This window comes from Acanthochromis polyacanthus, chromosome 19 (genome assembly GCF_021347895.1).
Source record: "Acanthochromis polyacanthus isolate Apoly-LR-REF ecotype Palm Island chromosome 19, KAUST_Apoly_ChrSc, whole genome shotgun sequence".
Classification (NCBI taxonomy): domain Eukaryota; kingdom Metazoa; phylum Chordata; class Actinopteri; family Pomacentridae; genus Acanthochromis; species Acanthochromis polyacanthus.
In genome coordinates this window covers 14,610,371-14,634,171 of record NC_067131.1, presented here as the reverse complement: position 1 = coordinate 14,634,171, position 23,801 = coordinate 14,610,371, and the positions used below count along the sequence as shown (strand labels likewise).

Sequence of the window (23,801 nt, the reverse complement as noted above, 5' to 3'; positions counted from 1 at the left end):
TGAGTGTTGAACTTAGGAGGTACAGCAATGTCAATCAGGAAGTGTTTGGGTCTTCACATAGATTCAGTTCACTTTCACTGGATCATGTGCTGACAATGCTCACAAAACCACACAAGATTAAGGCCATGAAAGCAGCTACTGTATGTGTCATCGAGACAAAAGAACGTGTTTTGCATTAATACACGTTTTTGGCCAGAAGTAGTTAAAGGGGAAGTTCGTTTTTTTTTCAACCTGGGGTCTGTTTTCATATGTCATTTCATACATGTGAGTGATGGAGAAATGAATTTTCAACATAGCTCCAGTATTTAGCCAGGCAGGCAGCTTAGCAGCTCAGCTAGCAAAAAGTATGGGGCAAGAGGCCCCCCCGCGTCAAAGTCCGCCCTAACGTGCTTTTTTCCCCACACTGACTGGCTCGGATAGTCTCAACGAGTGTCCCACAACATACTAGAGATGAGAAGTGAACGAAAACCTCCACATTACCTGGCGATCGCTCTTTGTTGTGGTCTGTATACAAAGCTCAGGACGCTAGAAAGCAAATCTCGTTCCGACGAGCTGACTGCCTGGCTAAATACTGGAGCTATGTTGAAAATTCATTTCTCCATCACTCACATGTATGAAATGGCATATGAAAACAGACCCCAGGTTGAAAAAAAACGAACTTCCCCTTTAAGGCTCTCTGCTTACTATCAAGTACCTGCCCCCTCTGGCTGCTTCAGTTAAAACAGTAAGAGGATCCACAGGTGGCCCAACTACATAGTACAGTCAATGTAGAATACTTGATGTGTGTTTTATCTCAGACATGGTATTGGGTATTGGCTGATACTAACTATTAAGTGATTCAGATCAGGGCAAAAAAAAAAAAAAGCTTGATGCGGACATCCCTATTCCTAAATGTGTTCAAGGTTTTCTCAACAAAAAAATGATCCTTTGATCTCATGACGATGGTGATTTCCCCAAAAATCATTTCATTTTTGAAGAAAGCTCTTAAAACCAAGCACATACAGTTGACCTCACTGCTACACACGGTTAATACACAGGTTTTTTGCCCCTCCGCTAGGGTGTTTTTAAGGTCTGACTTTCATTGCTGCAGGCATTAATCTTTTGTATTTTTAAAATTGGGACTAAAAGTCAAACTAACATGAGTTTTTTTTTTCCACATATATAAGGTTTTTATGTTCTTATTGTAAAACATACTCATATTGCAAGCGAAGTTCATCAATGTCTGAGTTCAGTCCACTCAGTTGGGAGCGCTGGGTCTTTTCCAGTTCCTCTTTGTGTGCATTCTTCATAGCTTCAATAGCTACAATAAAGATAGAACACAAATACTGAATTGCTGTATGTCGGTCTTGTTAAAAGCATAACACTTATGGGTGCTAAGGCAGTGTCTTACCAGCAATTGTGGCAGCGGTCTCCTCGGCCAATAGTCTCTCCCGCTCTTCCATGAGTTTGGAAATCTCCCTCTGATGCTGCCTCTGGAGGTCTTCAATCACCTTCTGGTGTGTTTCCTCCATTGCGGCGAAGCCACGTTCGCATGTGGCCTAGAGGGAAGAAAGGGCCAATAATCTGTCAACATGAAAATACCTTCGCATTTACCACCTATGTGACTATAGTTTCAGTGTAAGATCTGGTAGTAGTTCACTAGCCTACATGCAAATCAGTGATAGAAGCCATGCAAGATTTTTGTGCTCTGAATCCCAGCTATGTTAGTAACAGAGCAAGTTAAAGCTGTAAAGTTCTAGCCCAGCAAAGGTTTATTTTTGACTGACAGACTATTTTATTCTGTAACGGAAAGTGGGAAATGGTGTGTTTATTTGAGTAAAACTTTAAAAGTGAGAAAACGGTCAGATATTTTTTAGGCATTACTAAAGTGGATGTCCCAAGCTGCTCCACAAAATCAGTGTTTATACACACACCGTACCATCTATAGAAAAACCTTACACTTCTTAAACACAAACATCTTCTACTCAGTGTGCACAGCAACATGCAGTTTCAGCAAATGATTTGTCCTGTCAATAAGAGCTGCAATTATTTACCAAAACAAAAAATCTTTATTTTTACTATAGTTCAGTACTATTTCTTAATTGCATTACGCTTCTAATATGCTGCCGCTAAGATCAATATAAGATTTCCACGTTCACATGACTCCATGGGGCTGCAGCAGTAATGCAGGAAGCATTAGGGGATCAACAAATAAGTGTGAGACATCTTTCAGTTTGCAAAAAAAACTGTTTTAAAATTTCAAGTAATCTCAAATCACATCATTTCCCAATTCCAAATCATCAGTTAATATTAGTAGAATGAAGAGCCAACGTGAAAAGGTTACTTAACTACGTCACTATTTATCTATTACTCTGTTCTTTAAATAGAAGTCTCTAAATTCACTAAGGGTAAAATGAAAGAGCAAAAAACCTTAAGACTTTCAAAGTCTCTCTGGTATTTCTCTCTCAGGCTGGCCACATCTCCTTCAAGGTGCTTGTTCTCCAGTTCGTCCCTCATGCTATTCATCTGAGTCTCCAGCTCCTGGATTCGGTCCTTCAGAAGCACCATGGAGTCCACCTCTGACATCTTCTGTGCTTCCTCCCCCTTCCCCTGCTCCTCCTCCTCCATTGGTGTCGCAGCCTCGTCACAAGCAGGTGAAGGTGAGCCCTTGAAGGCTTTTTTGTCCCATTCTTTGAGACACTCAACATTTTCCACATACTGGGAATGCAACTTTTCAATCTCCTCTCTGTGGATATGCTGCAGCTCATAGATCTTCTGTTCAAACTGCTCCTCCAGCTTCCTCACGTCACTCTCATGCTGCTCCTCCATAGAGTCCATGTCTCCCAGGAGAACCTCCAGCTTCTTTTGACTGTCTACTGCCGTCTCCATGAGGGCCAGTTCCGTCGAGGCCCGGCCTTGCTCCGCTTGGCTCAGCTCTTTTTTATGCCTCTGCTTCATTTCTTCTGCCTCCTTCTGAAAACGCTGCTCCAGGAGTGTCGCTTGCTCCTGCTGCTGGGAGAGCTGGTTCACACGTTTGCTGATCTCACTCTTCAGCGTTTGATTCTCCTTTTGGAGGGTGGCCACCATTTGCGTGAAGTTCAGGCGCTCCTCTTGCAAAGATGCTTCGTATTTCTCTTGGATTGCCGTGACGTTGCGGGCGTGCTGCTGCACAAGAGCATCCATGTTCTGACTGGTTTGTTTACACCAGCCCATTTCTTGTTCATACATCGCCCTCAGCCTGCACGCCACATACGCCACCTGAGCCTGGATAAGAGCTTCACGCATACAAAGAGAGGTACTGGTGAGGTTTTGAGAAGTTTGGTGCCCTAACAGAGCGTGGATCATTTTCGACAATCCAGGATGGTTTCCGCCACTTTCTATCTCTTGAGCGTACTGATGGAGGATTGCTGCTTGTCTCTGAAGCTCATTGGCCAGATTCTCATGAGCATTCTGCAGCGACTGAACAGAGTCAACACCACAAGATGGCATTTCTGCAGCCAACTGTCTGTCTACGATCTCCTCAGCCAAGTTTCTAGCTTCTTCCGTTTCGATCTGCTCCATGTAGGGGGCAAGTTCAGGGGGACGGATGTCAGCCAGCTTTTGTTTACTGAACCCAAAGTTATTTTTCACTTCTTTTATTACAGCTTTTAGATCAGGGCTTTTGGAAGCTTCAATGATTGCTTTCAGAGCCACTTCCCTTTGATGCAGGTTACTGTGCGCTTCAGTCAACTCCCTTTTCAGTATTTTGAATTTCTCTTCATAGCAAACTTTAAGATTTTGAATCGAGTAGACTAGTTCAGCTTTAATGACGGTGTTAAAAACAAGCGAGGCATCGACATCTACATCAGCTACTACACTTCCCTCTTTGGATTTAGCAACATCTGTCTCAGCTTTCTCCAGTTCTTTCCAGAACGCACTTTCTAATATCAACTTTCTGGTCAAGACATCGGCGTAAACTATAGCCAAACAATCTTTGTCGCTCCTTTTGATATGCTCTATGCCTTCCCATATCTCTGCAAGAGCTTGTAGGAGGTCAGACTTTGAGGTTTGTATCAACAAAGCCATCTTGTTCAACACTACCGCCTCAAAAGACAAGGTTTTGGCAAAGAGATGCGTTGCATCTTTATCTGTGGTCTCTGGGGTTTGATTCTGTTGGACAGCTGTTGATTGCTCCTCCAATGTCTTTTGCCCTTGACGAATGTGCAGCGATGCGTTGAACAAATCATTCTCTATCTCTGACAACGAGTGCAGCTGTGAATCAGTGGTCTCATGAGAGCCACTGAGAATAGTCCTTACTTTCTCTCGACTATTTTCCACACATACCAGGGCCTCTGTATAATGCTTAATGGCAGAACTACTCTGTATCCCACTTCCATCACTACTCTCTGTCTTATCTGTCATTTTCAGATCAATCTCAGAGATATCCTCTGCTTGGTTGGATCTTTGCACCTCTAGATTCTGTGTGAGGTTTCTTAGCTTATCCTCAGTAGCTAGCAGTTTAGTCTCTAGGGCGTGTATGATGGAGATAAACTTCTCTGGGTCACTAGAGTGTGTGAATGACATATCTGAGGGGGGGTTTCCTTCAATGTCCTCATTTGTGTCCTGCTTATCTTTCTGCCCTGCATCCACAAAGCTACTGCTCACCTGGCTAGAGTCCAGGCCCTCGAGACTGATGTATTTTTGGCACTGAATGTTGGAGAAACGGATCCTTGGTCTCTTAGCTTGAGACTCCTTATCATCTGGGGAGCTCTCTGTCTTGGCTGTATTGTCAATAGAAAGGGATTGCTTTGTGGTTGATGACAGGGAGAATGATGTTTTAACTCTTCCCTTCTTGGTTTGTTCTGGAATTTGCTGCCTTTCCATGCGCAGATCAGCATATCCCAGCTGCAGGGCGTTGAGGTGCTGTTCTAACTCTGCAATGCGGTCTTCTGCAACCACCAGTTTGGCTTTCAGCTCCTTCTCAGCAGTACAAGGCTCAACCTTATCTAAGAGGCTTTGACTCATTTGACAAAGAAGGTCCTCCTTAGCTTGCAGCTTCTGCTCCGTTTCCTCTAAGCTGTTGCCAAGTGCAGTCATTTTTATAAGTGCCTCCTTTAGATCCTCTTCCTTGCGTTCCACCAGCCTCTCATACATCTCCTTTGTCTGCCGGATCTCTTCTTCTTTTTCTCTGAGGAACTGGCTCATCTTCTGAAACTCCTGAGTAGCCCTCTCATAAGAGTGCTCCAGGGTGCTGTAATCAGCTTCTTCTGTTTCCAGGCGATTGCGGAGCTTGTTCACCTCACGGTCGGCTTCTGCGATCTGGTTGAGAAGCTCCTGACAGCGGCATGTGAGATGGCCTTTTTCTTCCTCCAGCCTGCGCACACTTTCCCTCAGCGACTCAACCAAGTTGGTCTTTTGGGCCAGCTGCTCTTGCAACTTCAGCATTTCCTCTCTGCATTCTTTACCTCCTGAAGCTCGCCTTCCTCTTAACAAGGCCTCCACCTGCTGCTCAGCCTCCAACAGCCTGTCCTCTGTTTCCTTCTGTGCAGTTTCAGTCTCAGCTAATCTTCGACACAGATTCTGTCTCTCCCTCTCATAACTTTCTTGCATGCTGCTCTGTTCCTTCCTCAGGCGCTCCTCCTTCAGTGCCTGACCCTCTTCTGTAGCATTTAGTCGAGCAGTCACCTCTTGCAGCTTCTCCTGCAACCTCTGTATCTCCCTCATGTGGTCTCTTTGCAGGGCCTGCTGCTGCTCTAAGTGCCGAAGGGCCTGGTTTCTCTCTAGGAGGTTGGCCTCGACTTCACGGAGTCTATCTTCGCTGTCCTTCAGCTGGCTTCGTAAGGTGGCCTCACCATGGCTGTATTCCACTTCCTGTTCTTTTGAGCGCTCCTGCTCTAGCTTGAGCTCATTCCGCATTCGGGCCACAGCCTGTTCACTAGCTAAGATTTCAGCCATTGCAGATGCAAGTTTAGCCTGCAGTGCCTGAATATCATTCTCATGCCGGTCTACAGCATCCTGGGCTTCAGTGTAACTTCTCTTTAATGACCGGATCTGCTGTTGAGCGATGTCTTGCTTCCGCTTTTGGGACTCCAGTTCGCCCTGTAAGTCTTGATTAAGCTCGTGCAAGTGTTGCCATGGCACTTTGCGCGGTGAGGAGGAAGGGGGTGTTGCACTCTTGAAAAAGATTGATGAGACGGTTTCATTAATGACATGACTTTACCTCCCTTACCAAACACGGAGAACCACATCTCGGAGGCTACCGGGAAAATAAGTTTTCTCCTTTCTTGTTATCAATTTTTTTTCCCGCAAGCTTCCACTGTGCTTTTTCAGAGGACACTAGGAGACTGAAAGATGAATTCATCCCCACCCCCAGACACAAAATAACAACCAAAAAAACAATGGGTCACTACAATAGTGATTCAGAAACTAAAAAACAGAACCAATGTATTGGAATTTTAATGTATGGCTTTAAAGTGGACAACGTAAATAAAGCAATTAGTTAAAGCATGCAGTTCAGAAACACAAAGCATGCGGAAATCAAGCGGGGAAAGAACACACACATGAACAGAGAGAAAAAGCACAGCGCAAGGCTTCTTGATCAAGTGTCTTACCTTGAGCATATCTGATCAAATCACTTATTTTCCCAGGAGATGTGAAACTCCGTCAAAAAAGTTAGTGAAAACTCATGCTAAGAACACCACAACCATGCATATCAGTTTCAGAGAATAAGCACCCACACCTGTTAGTAGATTTTTTTACATGTTACAGTAGCTGTAAATACATCTGATCTGTCATGAACCAGTAGACTGCATATGGAAAATGTTCATAGTACTGTGGTAAAGGTTTGTAGAATGTACGTCTTTGAACAATACACATATACAACTGTATCCTGCAAACCTTAACAACATTCTGTCTTTGTCAAAATTCACATTGCGATGCTATTTGTACATGGTGTCTGGTCATGGTGAGTGTGGTACCTGCAGTACATAACCCTCTCTGGCACTTTGTTCTCTCCCGAGCGCATCTTCCAGTTGCTCCTTTAAAAGGTTGTTCTGCTTCTGTAGTCGGTCCAGCTCCTTCTGCTTCTGTCCCAACTGAAGAGAACAAAAAATTAGTGAATGGCACATGATGTTCTGACACCATAAATACAAGCGGGCCAGATGGCATTTCGACATTAATACATTTTCTGGCCTTCATATACCTTTGAACACATAGTTGCTCAATTACAAAGGTTCAAACGTAATACGATACATTCTGTATCTATATGCTACACCATCTGCAACTGGAGCAGCATATGTCAGCATCAATAAACACAATACTAGATTTCTTTATGACTCTAGTTCAGTTGTTTGTCCTTTAACCCTTGCTGGATAATTTTACAAACTGTATAAAAAAGACATGAATGTAGATGCATATGGGGGTGCTCTGCGTACTCGACACTAAAATAACCCTAAAAATACAGGCACAGTAACTGAGGAGCTTCTCCAAGTGGAGTATACTGGACAACTGAGGCAATCACCTGTTTTCAATCTGACTGAACAGCATTCCACTTTCTACAGACCAGACTAAATGCAGAAAGACGTGAAAACAAGATGCTTCTGCATCACCAAGGAAGCTATAGAAGCATCTTCTAGTATCTACGGATCCACAACTACAAGAGGTCATTGACTGCAAAAGGATTTAAAAACTGTTAATTTAGTCTGACTTTGTGTACATCTGTCTATTAACTTTTGAGTTCATAAACTTTGTGTAGCATCTCCACCAGAATTTTTTGTAAATTGATTGAAATTAAAGCCATGACTCAACACTTAAATGCTTCATCAATTACGTAATTTTCAACAGAAAAAACTGACCATGGAGCCTAAAGAGCAAAAACTGTCCAGCTACTTATGTTCTGGACTGTGTAAGATCAGAGTGAATGAACATACCTCTTTGTCTAGCAGCGCAGCGAGCTCATGAGCAGGCAATCTGTCCGAGTTACTCGAGTTTCCTAAAGCTGTGGTGATGGGTACTTGCTTCTCTTCTCTTAACGGTGTCGTTTCCACCTGATGCCATCGCTGTTCAATCTCTACTTGAACATCTGGGGATCTGTTGCCCTTCTTGTCTTCTCTCTCTGAAGACATGGCAGCAGGATGGTCTACTTCCATCTTTCCTTGTTCTGGGCTTTCAGGCGTTGATGGCTGCACCGATGGTGTCGCATTTAGCGTTGAAATGACAGTAACAGTAACAGTATTTGGCATGTGAGTCGCACTGGTGGCGCTGTGAGGGGGGACACCCCTCCTGACATTCTCCTTTTCCGCCTCTTCTGTTGCGGACGGTGGGTGAGCACCTGATACAGAGGAGGTTTGGATGGAGGAGGTAGAGACAGGAGAGGACGCTAAGGAAGAAGGCGAAGAAGAGGGAGAGCAGTAGGAGGAGGTTGTGGAGAAGGACGAGCTGAGGTCAATGGTGCCCGCTCGCTCTTTTACAGGCTTTTCTGTCTGTTCCATTTTGAACTCAGACCAGTCGTAAGTCTTTGAGCGTCCCTCTCGTCTGCGCTCACGAACTCGGCTTTTCCGGGGCTCGGAGGCAGGAGCAGAGCCCGGCTGTCTGTGGACGTCAGACTTGTTGACCTCAGGGCCAGCGTTTGGCTCAGGGGCGGGCTGCAGACACGGCTCCAGCATCACGTGAGATTTGATCTTCTCATCGGGGATGGATCTGATCAAACGAAAACACAACAAATAAAGAAAATAATAGTATATAGGTGATTTTAAACAGAACATGGCGACATCAGCTCAAGCTACTACGTGAAGCTTTGCTGGACAAAACAGAAACACAGCAACATTTCTGCTAGTGCAGCTTCGATAAACGGTGCATTTCCAGGGTTTCTGCAGGGTCAACCAGGTTAAATATAACATCTTTAAAGACTTTTTAATGCAGCCTAGATGCAATTTAAATACATGATTGACCATCATACCAGAAAAAAATCTAAAAGTATGATGAAAAAGCAGAAGACAAATTTAAATCAAAAATCAAAAAAGTATAAAAATTCAACAAAGAGGAAGTGTCTAATCTCCTCAGATCATTTTGTGATTCTTTTCCCCCAGTGAAGCCTAAGAAACGGCCTACTCCAGTTTTAAGTCTGCTAAATTTGACACTTGGCCAATGTGAAGCCTTGAGCTCCCTTTTCACTTTAAAAACCAATAGCAACTGTGCGTGTTGTAAGTCTGATGGTGCTAACTCCAAGGCCACACAAAGACAATCCTCTATTGCACCCACCCCACTTTATCTTTGTAAACACTGCCTGCAGTTCAGCCAAAAAGTCCCTGAATTTTTGTCATGTGACTGTTGGTCACAGCTGAGTCGCTAATGACGTCTTATTTAAGATGAGGAGCGCAAAAGTGTTTGTAATTTACAGAATTTGGCTTGTTCAAAAATTTACCTTTAATAAATATTTCAATACGACATGTAGAATAAAGCAATTTTGATTAAATATCACGATTTGAAGCTTAGATCTGGCTGGAGTTTTCTGACAGAATCCAAAATCGCACATGAGTAGTTCAAGGACCATTGGAAAGTTAAACTTCTTTCTTTGTTTTTGGTTTTTTAGCTTTGATAAGAAGTGATATTTCGGCAATTTTTAAAAGACGACAAACCCTCTAAACCTGCAGATGGGTTTTGAGGTTTGAGAATTAACATCTCCCAAACATGATCAGACACAAAAACTATTTATAGCTGACTTTTTTCCTCCCACTTTTTAAGACCGGCAGATACCCTGACACAGAAACACGATAAACATCAGTGGCACGGATCCAAGTGAAAGCATAGCATTGACAGTGAAACATTTATAAGGCAGACAGTGGGGCTGAAAGCAGCTTTGGCGTTCATGATCTGAGGTAAGCCTGATGGCAGATGGCTGCCTTTAGCTCGCTATGCTAATGCAATTTATGAAGTCGCCTAATGTGCAGAATGTGTTTGCAGTAAACTGCTCACTGATGTGCCCTCAAAGTGTTAAAGGGCAGAGTGACCTGACAGAATAATCCTTTTTTTAACCATGTGTGGAAGTGTGAAGAGGGGGAAAGGGAAAATGAGAAGGCAACAGAGCTCAAGAATGAGAGAGATGTCAGCGAGGCGCAGAAATACCTAAAATACCACACCTCACCTTGGAGAGGAAAGTGTTGAGTCAGTAAATCCGTGTCAGAGTATGAATATAGTATTGCGTGAGCTTTGTTTTATAAAATTAAAACAACATTTTTAGATAAAACATCCTAAGGCAAATTTGGAGTTTGGAAGAGTCAAACGATCTTCAAACCGCAGCTCTTCTATCTAACTTTTGTCTCCTTCTGTGTTTGAGTTGTGATTCGTTTCTAAAAGCAACTGAGCGGACAGTCACAGTGCAAAGATGATTAACATCCGTCTGTGGTGTTGGGCAGATTATTCTAGTATCCTGATGCGACTGCAGTGTGTGTGTGTGCCTCCACAGTGGCATAACTGGCAGGGAAACATTACTCAATAATCACATGACACACGGTAGGACGACAAACACGCCGGGGCTGACATTGCTGAGCAATTACATCACTGTTGGAGGAGGAAAGGGGTGGGGGGTATTCAACACACAAGCACTCCAACCTGGGCTTCAGAACGGATAGTTTCAGAGAGATGTTTTTCCTGGAAGTGGGTTGAAAATACCGGTTGAAGGGGAACAGAGAGAGAAAGAAAGAAAGAGCGGGTGAGGAGGAGGCAGGAGCTTAAATAATAAAGTGAGGAAAAAGCAGTTGTTGTTGTTGTTGCTGGTGGCTGGTGTTAATCCTCGCTGGGTATTACCGGGTGACATCGGGGGCGATAGTGGGTCGCACATTCTTCATAATGGCCTGAATCCAGTTGCGACGGATTCCAGAGGTCATGGCTGACAGCGTGCACACTCCCTCTTTACACTGAAAACACAACAGGCATTTCATTTAAGAGACATGTCGATTAAAATAACTCCTGGACAATGTAAAATATTCCTGACAGTTTACATCCAAGGCTCAAGGAATCAACTTCATATATACAGCAAGCGTCAGTTCAGAGATGAATCCCTCTTCTTTCACCTGTTGTAACCATTAGAAATGACAAATATTCAGTGAATTACATATCATTGAGCTGCATCCTCACTACATTTAGACTTGCAGAGTTTCTTCACTAATTTATTGCACGTTTCCTTCATTTTTATATCGACCGTTTCAAAAAAGACGGACTTTTGTGACAGAAAAAACATCCACAGCTTCACTATTTTGCTGCAGTTCGAGCTGTTGAACTACACGGAGCTTGAATGAAGTTTGAATGAATGACAAGAAAGCATCAAAATGACGCACTGTGGAGGAGAAGTGTCTGTATTTTGAGGTTGTCTTAACACCCACAGTTTTAACACCATCTGCACAAAACAGAGGATGTTTGTGTGCGATGTGCGATATAATCATCCCTCCATCCATTATATATACACCGCTTAATCCTTATTAGGGTTGCGGGGGAGCTGGAGTCTATCCAAGCTGACTTAGGGTGAAGGTAGGGAAGTCTATCAGAGGGCTACACATAGAGCCAAACAAGCACACTCACATTCTCACCGACGGACAATTTAGAGTTATCAATTAACCTGAACATGTTTTTGGACTGTGGAAGGAAGCCGGAAAACCAAGCATGCACAGGGAAACTCCACGCAGAAAGATCCCAGGAAGGCCGGGACACAAACTGGGAATCTTTTAGCTGCAAGGCAACAGTGCTAACCACTGTACCACTGTGCAGCCCGACACAATATATTCAGCACACTGACTATTCAAATCTGTACACTAAAGATAAGTCCACTACTTCCAAAAAATTCTATCAACGTTTGTTGTTGAGGTTCTCTACAGGGTTCAGGTCTGCTGCTTTGTTACAAATTTGAGTAGCTTGACTGTGTTTACAAAGTGTGAAATTGGCAGAGTTCCATGAAGCAGCAGATGAACAGGACATTGTATGACAAATGTTACGTTTTAATCAACAAAAGGCAAAATAGAAACTAGTTTTGATTTAACATTTAATCTCTTACATAAACCACAATTATTTTAAATAATCTGTGTGCTACTTTTAATAAAAAAAATTTCATAAATACAGTTTAATGAGCAGCAGGTTTGGGTGGAGGAGGATTTTGAGGAAAAAAATTGCACTCTTTATTTTTACTGCAATATAAAGTCACACACATCTATGGAAAAACAGCACAATGATGGTTCGATGTAGTGAGACTTCAAAAAGATTTTCCTGCATTATAACAAAGTTATAATGACATAAATTGTAAGAAAAGAAAAAAATGAAAGTTGAATTTCTCAAATTATTCATTTTACAATAATTGGGGAAAAAATACACTCAACATGCAAATATCACTACATTATTATAAACATGTTTCCATGATGTTACCAATACCATGAATGAAAGGTGACTCTACTTACATGAGATATTTTACAACTTTCTTTTAAAATTTCTTTCTACATTTATCTCCTCTGTGTCCTGAAGTTCAGCCGAACAGTCACTGAATTTTTGTCACATGCGTGTTGGTTGAATCACTAATATGTTCATGGTTGCAAAAAGAAATGCAGAATTCTTTGTCTTTTACAGAATCTGCTTAAAGGAAACACCTTATTTTTGGAATGTTTTCAAATGAAACACACAAAATAAAGTTATTTCAACAAAACATAAAAATTTTAAGCTTCAGGGTGTCCCCTGCCTTCGCCTGAGTCAGCTGAAATAAGCTCCAGCACCCCCCCGCAACCCTAATGAGGATAAAGCGGTGTATAGAGAATGGATGGATGGATGGAAGTTATCGATGAGTAGTTCAAGGACGGTAGGAAAGTTGCAAATTTCACAATTCTTTTTGTTTTTACAGTTTTAAGCTCTAATAAACTGTGTAACTTTGGCAATTTTTGAAGATAAAATGCCTTTCAAATTTGCAGGTGGGGTGTTAAAACCAAGTTGAGACAGATCGAACACTTTAACGCGTACAATTGCACTATATTGCATTTTTTGGAGACATGCCATCAGACATCCAGCAGTAGAAATATTCTCTGAAAAAGCAATATTTTACACTCAAAAACTCTGCTTTATTGTGTGTGCAATGTATGCAACATAAGCCTCACATATGGAGACCTCTAGTGGCATTAACAAGGACTTCTACAAGACCATTAGCCTAGCTGCGCTAGACCCATGTTCTGAAGGCACAAGGGTCTAGGCACACTCGACAGGGAGGGAGGCGGGCTAAAAGGTTGTCTATCAAATCACTCTGCAGCAATTGGGTAGGTATACAACCAATCAGCGCAACGAATAGGCTCCTAGAGCGCCGGAAATCAGAGAATGCGGTAGTTCGGTGAAGCCTTATTTATTCAGTCAATGGGTGAAGCTCAAGTATATTACAGACATGTTAACAGAAAGATTATTCAGAGTCAGTGCTAATGGAGCTCAACGACTGTTGTCGTTTTTGTTGTCAACCCTGGCAGAGAATTAAATTTGCCTCTGTCGTCACTTAGTTACGCCCACCTTCTGACTCTACACTTCATGGTGATTGGTCCGGCCAGTTTTAGGAGAATCCAGCCTCGAGCCTTATGGAGGGTAACTAGACCCACCCTGGCAGAGAATTAAATTCGTTGCCGTGGGTTGTCTAGCGCGGCTAGGCTACAAGACCATAGTAATGGAGTTTAAGGAACCGGGTGCTTCAGTACAGGTATGAGGATTTAAAATGGTGTTAACTCTCCACAGAGGCGAAGCTAATGACAACAGCTCCATCCAGTCTGACGGTGGTGCACAGAGTAGATATAAATACTGGAGTTATTAATTTCTCGACACCAAACCCGTGTTGTTCTCAGCCAAAGAGACAACGATCCCCTCGACTACTCTATTTCTGACTTCCTCCAGAAAATAGCTGTGGATGCCACTTGAACGTAAACAAAAGATCTGACCTTGTAGCTCCTGTTCTTGTAGGATTAATTTGGCAGGTTTAAATCTATATGTAGCAGGAACAAAAGCCCCACTAACATCAAATTGCACTGCAAGCATCTATATAAGTCTGCTAAGTATTTTGCCAGCAACGGGTGCTAAAAATGTTTAACGGGCAAAGGATAATATGAATAAAGCGCTGTCTTGTTCACAGCAACACCCGTGCAATGTCAGTGATTTATGGAAACTCTTTTTTTGCCTCCTCTGTGGGTGTTATTGAGAAATAAATCTGCAGGTTAGGTAAACATATTGAGCAGGATGAAGGCCGCATAGGCTGGAGAAGATTTAGAGCGCAATGATGTCAGTCCTTCAGAGAGATGCCAAGTCAAGTGACATCCTTCGTGACAGACAAAGGAGCGTTTCAGGAAGAGAAATGGCAAAACCTGATACCTAAAGTTGCACCACATGGCGACTAAGGCTGTTTATAGATATGAGGCAGGAGACGGCGGGGCCGAACTGTGCAGACAATGAGTTTCGTCTTCACTCGTGACGGATGCCACGGGACAATCGATGACATGAAGAATCAACACTCACCAGGATTTGGAAGCCGTAATTCCTCTGGACAGGGAACTCTTTGACATCATAGCATGTGGAAAGGTCAATCTCACCATCCATTTCTGACGCCTGAGGGGAAAAACAACAACGAGTCACATCAAATTATTTCTAAATTGCACTGATCGTTCAATTTAAACATTCAAACAAACCACTTGTATAACAAGTCTCACCTCCTCCGCAATTGAGTCCTTATAGTACCTCAAACTCTGGTCTGTCAAGACAAACCAGTGTTTCTTCCACTGAGGAAAGAAAAAAAGAAAAAAGCATTAATTGAATTTCAATTATTCTCTTACTAATTTATTCATTCAACAAGGGAGAGAAGCAGAAATTCCCGCTACTGAAAACAAATTACCATTCCATCATCATACAGCTTCGTCATCCATCCTTTTTTGAAGTTCAGCAGATCCGGCTGCAAATAAAACAGATCACAGAGATGCTGTATTACTAAAAAATACATGTCTTAACATCAGGCACATTAATGGAAAAAAAATAACTGAATTTCATTTTTCTCAACTAATTCATCCCCATATTAGAAGTGGTCTTTAAGCGCATTTTTATCCCTGATGTAATCTGAATATAACTGAAGTCTTGCTCTTGCATTTATGTGCATTTGTTTACATTTAGATAACCACCTCAGCTGAGGGATTAGAAGCACCGATACGTGGCTCTAGTGACACAGACTGACTGGCGGGAGCCGGACTTTCCCTGTGAAACACAAACTGCTGCACATCGAAACCAAGCTCAGGTCTGTTTATAGACTCCAAAGCAAACCGCTGGTCCACAACCCTGGCCTCTGTTCCCTCTGCAGTACCTTGTTTTTGTTGAGCTTCATCAGGTGAGGAGTCACCGTCTGGCAGAGAGTCATTCTGATGGCTAACTGCCTTCACTTCTTATGTTGACAATCTGCTTCTGTCCGTCTGTCTCGGGGACGTACACACGACTCGCGGCTGCTTCTGTGCCTGCTATTTATAATCATCAGTAGCGGTGGTGGCGCTGGTGTGTACATGTGTGTGTTTGAGTGGGTGGGAGGGGGTTTTGGCAGCTGCAGCTCAGAGAGCAACCACACGCTGACCGGATCAGTCCCTGAACAGACCACAGATCAGACTGGTAGGAGTCAGAGCTCAGGAAGATCCCAGTGCAACCTTAATCAACACCAAGGCAGCTTTCACTTTAATTGTGCAAATTAAGAAAACTAGTTTACCTAGATGTAGTCATGCATGCAGCTCAACTGGAACGTGTCTGTTGTCTGACCAGAACACACTCTCTTTCTCCTAAGCAGGGCGGCTCACACTAATGCCTACACAATTCATCTGATCATGTGTATATCATTTAGCAGTCTGGATGATTATTAAGATTAGAGAGCATCAGTATGTTCATCCGTATGCTTTCATGCCATTCCCGTTCACTTTTACAGTTATTTCTTAGTTGTTGTTTATTAATTTCTCTAAACGTGTGCACTTCTTTGCATTTATGAAAAAAATAACAACTGTATTATCTTGCAATATCTATTTATTATTTACAGAGCTGCAATCATTAATCAGTTACAAACCTTCTGAATACTGAAACCTGCCAGAAAGTTTGAAAAGTTATTAATTTTCAAACGGCAACATTTACAATGTTTTTATCAGAGACAGAAACTAAAACAACAACAACAAAAATAACTGGGGTTTTAATTCATCTATGAGCTAACGTGCTGCTTTGTCAGAGCATTTAACCAAATATAACTTAAAATCATTATATTTCACATGGTTAGATTGTTTTCTTTATTCAACATGCGTCATTTAAAAATTAACCATTTGCATGGCCCAGATTCTGTGAATAACAAAAACTTCTGAATTAATCGGCACAGCGGCGAAGCCATTACTGACTCAGTTATAAAAATTCTGGTACTTTTCGGCTGAACTGCAGGCAGTGTTTAAGCAGAACAAATAGGAGAAAAGTAAGGAAACAAATTAAAAAATCTAAGTAGAAAAAAATCTATAGTATTCACATTTACCAGTTTATTCTAGAATTGATAACATCTGTGAGCACTTGGAAAAATGCTGTACATGTTGATTCCAGTTTTTTTCAATTTTTGCAAAACAAAGAATCTAACTAATTCAACTTTTTCTTATTCAGTTGGGTTTTTTTTTTTGGTTTGCTTCTTTTTTGCAATGTATGACATTATAACTTATTGTACTGCACAGGTGTAGGGCTTTTTGTCGCAGTGAAAAATAAGCCCACAGTGAGTACAAAAGTGACAGAAGCAAAAAAAAAAAAAAAAAAAGGATAGAAACTTTGTGGTTCAGAAGGCTTATTTAATCATGAACTATTCTGATAATTCATCAGCTTGAGTGATTAGGTAAATAACTAGAAAAGAAGTCAAAGTTCTCTGATTCTCGCCCTTTAAATTTGAATATTTTCTGGTTTATCCTCTATGACTATGAACTGAGTATCTTTAAGTTCTGGAAAAGGATGTCATCTTGATCTTTGGATAATACTGATGGACATTTTTTTTTTTAAATTTTCTGGCATTTAATAGACCAAACAACTAATTATTAGGGAGAATAAATGACAGATTAATCCATCCATTATCTATATGGAGTCACAGGAGTGCCAAATCAAAATATAAATAAATGTGGAAATATAAGGACAAATAAATACATAAATAAATAAATGTGGAAATATAAAGAGAAATAAATAAATAAATAAAAGGAAAAACAGAAAAAGTAAAAGACAAAATTTTCCTTTTATTTATTTCTCTTTATATTTCCACATTTATTTATTTATTTGTCTTTACATTTCAACATTTATTCATTTATTTATTTATCTTTATATTTCCACACTTATTTTTTAAATTATTTCTCTTTATATTTCCACATTTATTTATTTATTTATTTATTTATTTATATTTTGATTTGGCACTCTGTGACTCCATATATCTATACACCGCTTAATCCTTATTAGGGTCACAAGGTGGCTAGAGTCCATCCCAGGTGACTTGGGGTGAAAGCAGGACACACCCTGGACAGGTCACCAGTCAGGGCTACATATAGAGACAAACAATCTCTCTGTCACACCTACGTACAATTTAGAATCACCAATTGACTTCAGCATGTTTTTGCACTGTGGGAGGAAGCCGGAGTACCAGGAGAAAATCCACGCATGCACAGGGAGAACATGCAAACCCCATGCAGAAAGATCCCAGGCCGGGACGCGAACCGGGAATCTTCTAGCTGCAAGGTGAAAGTGCTAACCACTGAGCCACTATGCTGCCCCAATGAATATAACTGCTAACTGCAGCCCTAATTATTTATAACTTATTTTCTGTGACAGGCCAAATTGATAAAAAAGAAATGTATTTTTGCACTCTCTATGTCAAAAAACTAACCTTTGGGGACTTTAGGCGGTCTACAGGAAAAGGTAAAAACCTGTCTGGGTCACCGGCGCAGAAAATTGGGGTTGAATCTGTTGCAGCGCTTCTGGTTTAGCCTGATGCTCTACTGAACACAGGTGGCAGCTTTCTCATGTGGGAAGGCATATTATGTCCTCTGCGCTACTTTAGTGAGACCTTGAAATGATTTTTCTAGCCCACTATGTCCCTTTACTCTTCAGAAGTGCAGTCTGCACTCACAGTCATGGAGGACTCGGTGACTCTGCGGTCCAGTGACTTGGCTCTTCTCAAGTTGGCAAAGCTGGAGCTGGACACATCGGGGGCTGAACGGTCTTTTGCTGAATCCAGAGACATCTCCTGCAAATAGCAAACTAGTGTTAGCAATCAGAATCAGTAAATTCTAAGATCGACTGTATTATCTGGTTGAATTTATTCAGGATTAATCGAGAGGGCAGCATACATGTTTGCTTGTCAGATAGCGCCTCTCGCTGCGGCCTTGTCTCTGGGTTAACACTGTGTTCACTGAGGGCTCATTGGAGCTGCTTGTGTCCATACGTTCAACATGTTGACCCTCCTCGAACCGGCCGATGATTTGAGTTCGCCTTGGAGACACATGAGGACCATTCTTTTCAATATACACCGTATTTTTTTTACAGAAAATGAGTCTGCAAATGAACAAAACATCTTCAAAAGGCACTTTTCAGCATTCCAAAAACATAGTAAATTATATTGCTGGATCTTAAACACCATCATGATGCAGCACATTATCCTCAAACGGGAACAGAATTCGCTAGCATAATAACCAAAACAAAGCATGACATGAAAGAAAATCTGAGAATAAACCATTTTTTAAGAAGCAGTTTAAGTTTACTCTGTGCAGAATTAAGGCTTTGGACAACAGTCACAACTTATTTCATAGCAAATATGCAATTAATATCCCCACAGAGCCATCCAGAGAAACACCAAAGAATCAAGAGTGATGTTACATGATTAGAGATAAATCTTAGAAGAAAAGGAAAATGACTAGGATGGTGGATTAAACGCACTGAGGAAGTAGCAGCAATGGCAACACAGTCGGCGTTACCTTAAGGCACTGCACCGGTTAATGTCTGCGAAAGAAGGAACCCCTAAGTCCATGTACACCCAAAGTATCTACGGTCAATCAAGTATTTTAATAAAACAGTGCATGTGTGCGCTCCCAGGCAGTGCAGAGATGAAATGATAGAAAGCAGGAATCAGCGGTGACCAGCAGGGAACAGCATTGGGACAGGGGTGGAAGGGTTGGTTGAGCATGAGCTCTGAGAAGCTCTGTTCAGAAGACCCTGGAAAAGATTGAAACAACAAAAACTAGCAAAGGTAGCAAGAGCAAACAAAGGTAGAGACCAGTAGAAAACAAAGTAACACGTGCACTTCAATCCCCCAGAATCATTAATGGCAAACCACTGGTAGGCTAGGGTAGGCAGCAGCAGCAAAAGATGCTCAGGAGATGTAGAGGTGCCTTAAGGACAGCAGCCACAGGGTGGTGCTAAGAAACTAGGATGTTTTAAGCAATGCATGAACTTCATATAATTACTTTGCATGCTATGTTTAGGTTTTAAGGTGATGCCGAGAGCTAACAACCAGTGGCTCATTAATGATTATTATTCATGTTGTCAAAAGTATCACAAGCACTTAAAATATCTCTGTGGTGTCTTTTCTTGCAGAGCGTGACACCTATTCTCACCTGCGCTCCTCCCCAAACAGCCGAGCCACCTCCTCCCTCCCAGGACTTCTCGTTCGTGCCCTCAGGTCTTGACGCTTTTTCTCTGAGCGGAAAGCTTCTCTGTAGGTCAGCCTGCGGGCCCGAGGCACGTCTGACAGCGCTGCGTACTCCCTGCCAGAGCGGCCGATCCTGCCTCCCCCTCCTCCGCCGATGCTACCGGAGCCTCCTCCACCACCGCCGTGTCCCTCCCAGGCGGGTGCAGCTCCGCTGGGATCAGAGTCCAGCGAGCTCTGGGAGGAGCTGATGGTGGAGTAGCTTGGGGAAACAAGCGCACCTGGAGAGGGGAGAGGGTCCTGCAAGGGTTGGTGAGGGGAAGTCTGGGGTTCGGATTCAGAGTTGTACCTGGAACTGGGAGCTCCGAAAGAGGAGGATGACGTTGAAGTGGACAAGGGAAGGTGCTGGGGTGGCTGAGGGTGGTGTGCAGACTGTGGAGCAGGCTCCGACTTGGTCTTCTCCAGGGAAAAGTAGCCGCTCTCCACTCGTACCTTTCGTCCGGTGCTCACAGTGCTGGCATCTGAAATAAAGACACAGCGTCACAACATACATGTGTTACATATGTGTTGTATACTGCCGCTGTTTGTCACAATAGTTTAAGAAGTCACTCTTTCTTAAATGTTTAAACCCAAAAACTTGCTGGTGGGATTTAAAGGCATGTTGTTTTAAAAAAATAAATCATGAAAACCATACAGTTTTTCAGTCAGAAACTGTAAAAATAGAGAGAATCACCATATATTATATATAAAGATTGCCCTCACGTGTGACGTGCTATTCAGTGGGAAAACTTAAGCAAATCTGGAAAGCTTGAATCACATTTTATCCATTTATTTTATTCTGTGTCAATTAAAAAAAAAAAAAATCACTAAAAAATAAAGTGTTTACTCTAACTCTAAAAGTCTGAACTCCTTGGCACAACCAAGAAGCCATTGGAGATTCACTTGACAAAAGGGATTTTTTGGATGAATCTGGATGAAGTATAGTATAGTATAGTATAGTATAGTATAGTATAGTATAGTATAGTGTATAGTATAGTATAGTATAGTATAGTATAGTATAGTATAGTATAGTATAGTATAGTATAGTATAGTATAGTATAATGGAAAAATGTTGATGATCAATGATTCATTTTAAAATGATTTATGGCATAACTGTGCTACACTGCACCAAAGACATTTTTGAGTTCTCTCTCCTTCTAGCCGTGGTTGCACAGCTTCCATAAAGGTACAGGACCTTAGCCTAGCCGCGCTAGACCCATGCTCTGAAGACGCAAGGGTCTAGGCACGCTCCACAGGGAGGGAGGCGGGCTAAATGGTTGTCTATCAAATCACTCTGCAGCAATTGGGTAAGTATACAACCAATCAGCGGAACAAATAGGCTCCTAGAGCGCCGGAAATCAGAGGATGCGGTAGTTCGGTGAAGCCTTATTTATACAGTCAATGGGTGAAGCTCAAGTATATTACAGACATGTTAACAGAAAGATTATTCAGAGTCAGTGCTAATGGAGCTCAACGACTGTTGTCGTTTTTGTTGTCGACCCTGGCAGAGAATTAAATTCGTTGCCGTGGGTTGTCTAGCGCGGCTAGGCTAGTTGTTTCCGGTTGTTTCTGTCAGAATCGTCGCGCCTCTGTCATCACTTAGTTACGCCCGCCTTCTGACTCTACACTTCATGGTGATTTGTTCGGCCACTTTTAGGAGCATCCAACCTCGAGCCTTATGGAGGGTAACTAGACCCACCCTGGCAGAGAATTAAATTCGTTGCCGTGGTTTGTCTAGCACGGCTAGGCTAGCAGGACCTTAGATTGCAGTGAAAAATGAGCCCACAGTGAGTAAAAATTTGACAGGAGCAAATAACACCTAGCAACTGCTTGGGCTTCAGAGGGTTAATACTGATGGTCAAGTACCTCAAAAAGCTCATGCTTGAGCCCAGGTCGTTGGAGATTTTATTATAGAGTTCATCAAAACTGAGACATACCATGTGAATATGACTTTATGTAAGCTTTATGTTCCCCAAAATTGCCCTGATTTCGTTACCCAACAGTGAACTACAGATACATGATGTTGAGGATCAGGCCTCACCATCCTGTGTAGTGTTACTGGAGTCTGGCTGGCTCTGGCTCAGCTGGCTGATGCAGGAGGCACTGCGGCTGCAGGGGATGGTGGCTCTGCTCCAGCGGCTCTCCTCCTGCCACAGACTGGATCGGCTCATCGGGACGCGCTCGGCGCTGGCGATGCTGCTGGGCAGGCAGGGGATGCTGCCTCCAGTGCTGCTGCTGGTCACCGTCACCTTAGCGGGGCCAGGCTCCTGGGTGACGGTTCGGGTGGGAAGGAGTGGATGGGAAGAGGAGAGGACATAAAGGGAGGCAAGGTCACAGAGAGACTACAAAAAGGAGCGTGAGGAGGAAAGAGATTGAAGAACAATTAAATGCTAAACTGTAAATGTGACAACTTCAGTTTTGGAGGTTTGATGCTTGTGAAGCTAATAATCAGGCTTTTAGTTCTCTGTGGCATGAGTTCACATTGCTGGCCTGTTTTGGAATATCCCATTTATGTGTCAGTTGAATTCAATATCAAAGTGACAAAACAAAACTTTTATCATTGGTGAAATGATAAATTATGAAACGAGAGATCCACAACTCGACAAAGAACAAATAGTCCATTCATAGCACCTGTAATACTGAAAGACACAGAGGACAAAAAAACACAAAGACATTCAGCAGAGGTGGAACAGAATTTCATCTTCATCTGATTAATGGATGCAAAGTACAAACACAATTACAGCTGTTCAAAGCTGTGATGTCACCAGTAAAAATCCCTTCAGCAATCAGTAGATGCACAAAATCATTGAGGTAACAGGAGAGAGCAAGATTTCCAAAGCAAAGCGACCCTCACACAACAACTTTTCCTCCAACCACCACAAACATGCCGCTGTGCCAAGAATCATTCTTTCAGTATTGGGACAGATGGAAAAGCATGTCCTTATTATTCACCCTTCACCTTCACTGATTGGGATTATAATACATGGAATTTAAAAGGGATGAAGTATCAAAGGCTGGGATTTTTAAAAGTTGAAGCAGGATAATAAAAAAAAAAAAAAGTTTGGCCGAGCTGAACTCACTGGATGTCCATTCATGTCTTCAATGGAAAAACACTGGCTTGGAGTTACTCCACCCTGCCAATCACAAAAAGCCTTTGATGTTAATGCTCGGTATTTACTGCTGATTACAATCAATACAGAGAAAGAAATCTCAGAATAATTCACCATCACGAGGAGTTTCATTATTTCCTCGAACTTTTGTGTTTCATTTCTTCGCTAATTCAAATTTATGGAAAACTATGAAATAAAGCACAAATAAAAGATCTTTTATTGCTAAAGTAAAGCGTTCTTCTTTCAGTTGCAATTTGAGAACATCTCATTTTTTGCACTCGGGGTCAGGTGTCGAGATCACGGGGCACTACCCACAAGGCAAACATGCTCCTGTGCCCAGGTATTTACAAGCATATGTCTCCAGTAAAGCGTGTCAGAGTGGGAGGAGAGCTCCCAGGTGGAAATGCGGTGCTGACACAGTGGGGTGTGGAAAATGTGAGGCTTGTGTGTCCGTGGCAGCATACTGTATGTCACATTGTCATCCCTAAACAACTGAATAAACTCAAGGACAATGATGGTGACTGACAGTAGAGAGGCAGTGAAAGCACCATCACCCACACGCATTACAGACCCTCATTATATGGCTTGTCCTTGACCACGACAATGTTATTTCAAGTGATGCTCATTTCTCTCACTCACACAATTCAATCATGGCTTGTACAAATAATATTGTTGAAAGCTGTTTTTAAAGGACTCTTGAAAAAAAATCACCAAAATTACACTGTTAATCTGAAATATAAAATAAAAAAAAAAGAATCATCCGATTATCAACTTTCCAACTGTCTTTGAACTACCCATCTGTAACATGCTGTTCTGTCCGATAAAACTAAAATAACGAAATTTAATCTAAATTTCTTCATTCTGAGTGTCTTGTTTAAAACTTTTGCAAAAATAAATTCTTTACTCCAACAAAATTCTGTAAAAAACGAGCCAAAAAAATTCTACAGTCCCCTGAGCAACTGTAACATCTCAATAACATCGCAAAAAATTCTGCAACTTTCTGGCTAAACTGGATTGAACTGCAGGCTGTGTTT

General features: G+C 42.1%; 1 protein-coding gene across 11 annotated transcripts in view; it reads right to left on the bottom strand.

The window, feature by feature from the left end:
- si:ch73-103b11.2 (myosin phosphatase Rho-interacting protein) overlaps positions 1 to 23,801 on the bottom strand; it is a 63,370-nt gene that overhangs the window by 5,837 nt on the left and 33,732 nt on the right. For 3 of the 11 annotated variants that reach the window (XM_051939723.1, XM_022220403.2, XM_051939725.1), the window contains exons 6-20: positions 22,738 to 22,791; positions 21,699 to 21,924; positions 19,587 to 20,139; positions 18,324 to 18,465; positions 18,104 to 18,220; positions 14,843 to 14,899; positions 14,661 to 14,729; positions 14,470 to 14,559; positions 10,762 to 10,871; positions 10,567 to 10,605; positions 7,887 to 8,655; positions 6,936 to 7,052; positions 2,410 to 6,132; positions 1,391 to 1,538; positions 1,195 to 1,300 (exon numbers count right to left, since the gene is read on the bottom strand). In XM_051939723.1, coding sequence (XP_051795683.1) covers positions 1,195 to 1,300; positions 1,391 to 1,538; positions 2,410 to 6,132; positions 6,936 to 7,052; positions 7,887 to 8,655; positions 10,567 to 10,605; positions 10,762 to 10,871; positions 14,470 to 14,559; positions 14,661 to 14,729; positions 14,843 to 14,899; positions 18,104 to 18,220; positions 18,324 to 18,465; positions 19,587 to 20,139; positions 21,699 to 21,924; positions 22,738 to 22,791 — 6,320 coding nt within the window. Of the gene's footprint in view, positions 1 to 1,194; positions 1,301 to 1,390; positions 1,539 to 2,409; positions 6,133 to 6,935; positions 7,053 to 7,886; positions 8,656 to 10,566; positions 10,606 to 10,761; positions 10,872 to 14,469; positions 14,560 to 14,660; positions 14,730 to 14,842; positions 14,900 to 18,103; positions 18,221 to 18,323; positions 19,557 to 19,586; positions 20,140 to 21,698; positions 21,925 to 22,737; positions 22,792 to 23,801 lie in introns of those variants that run through there. The other 8 variants (XM_051939727.1, XM_022220419.2, XM_051939729.1 and 5 more) reach the window with 6 other exon arrangements.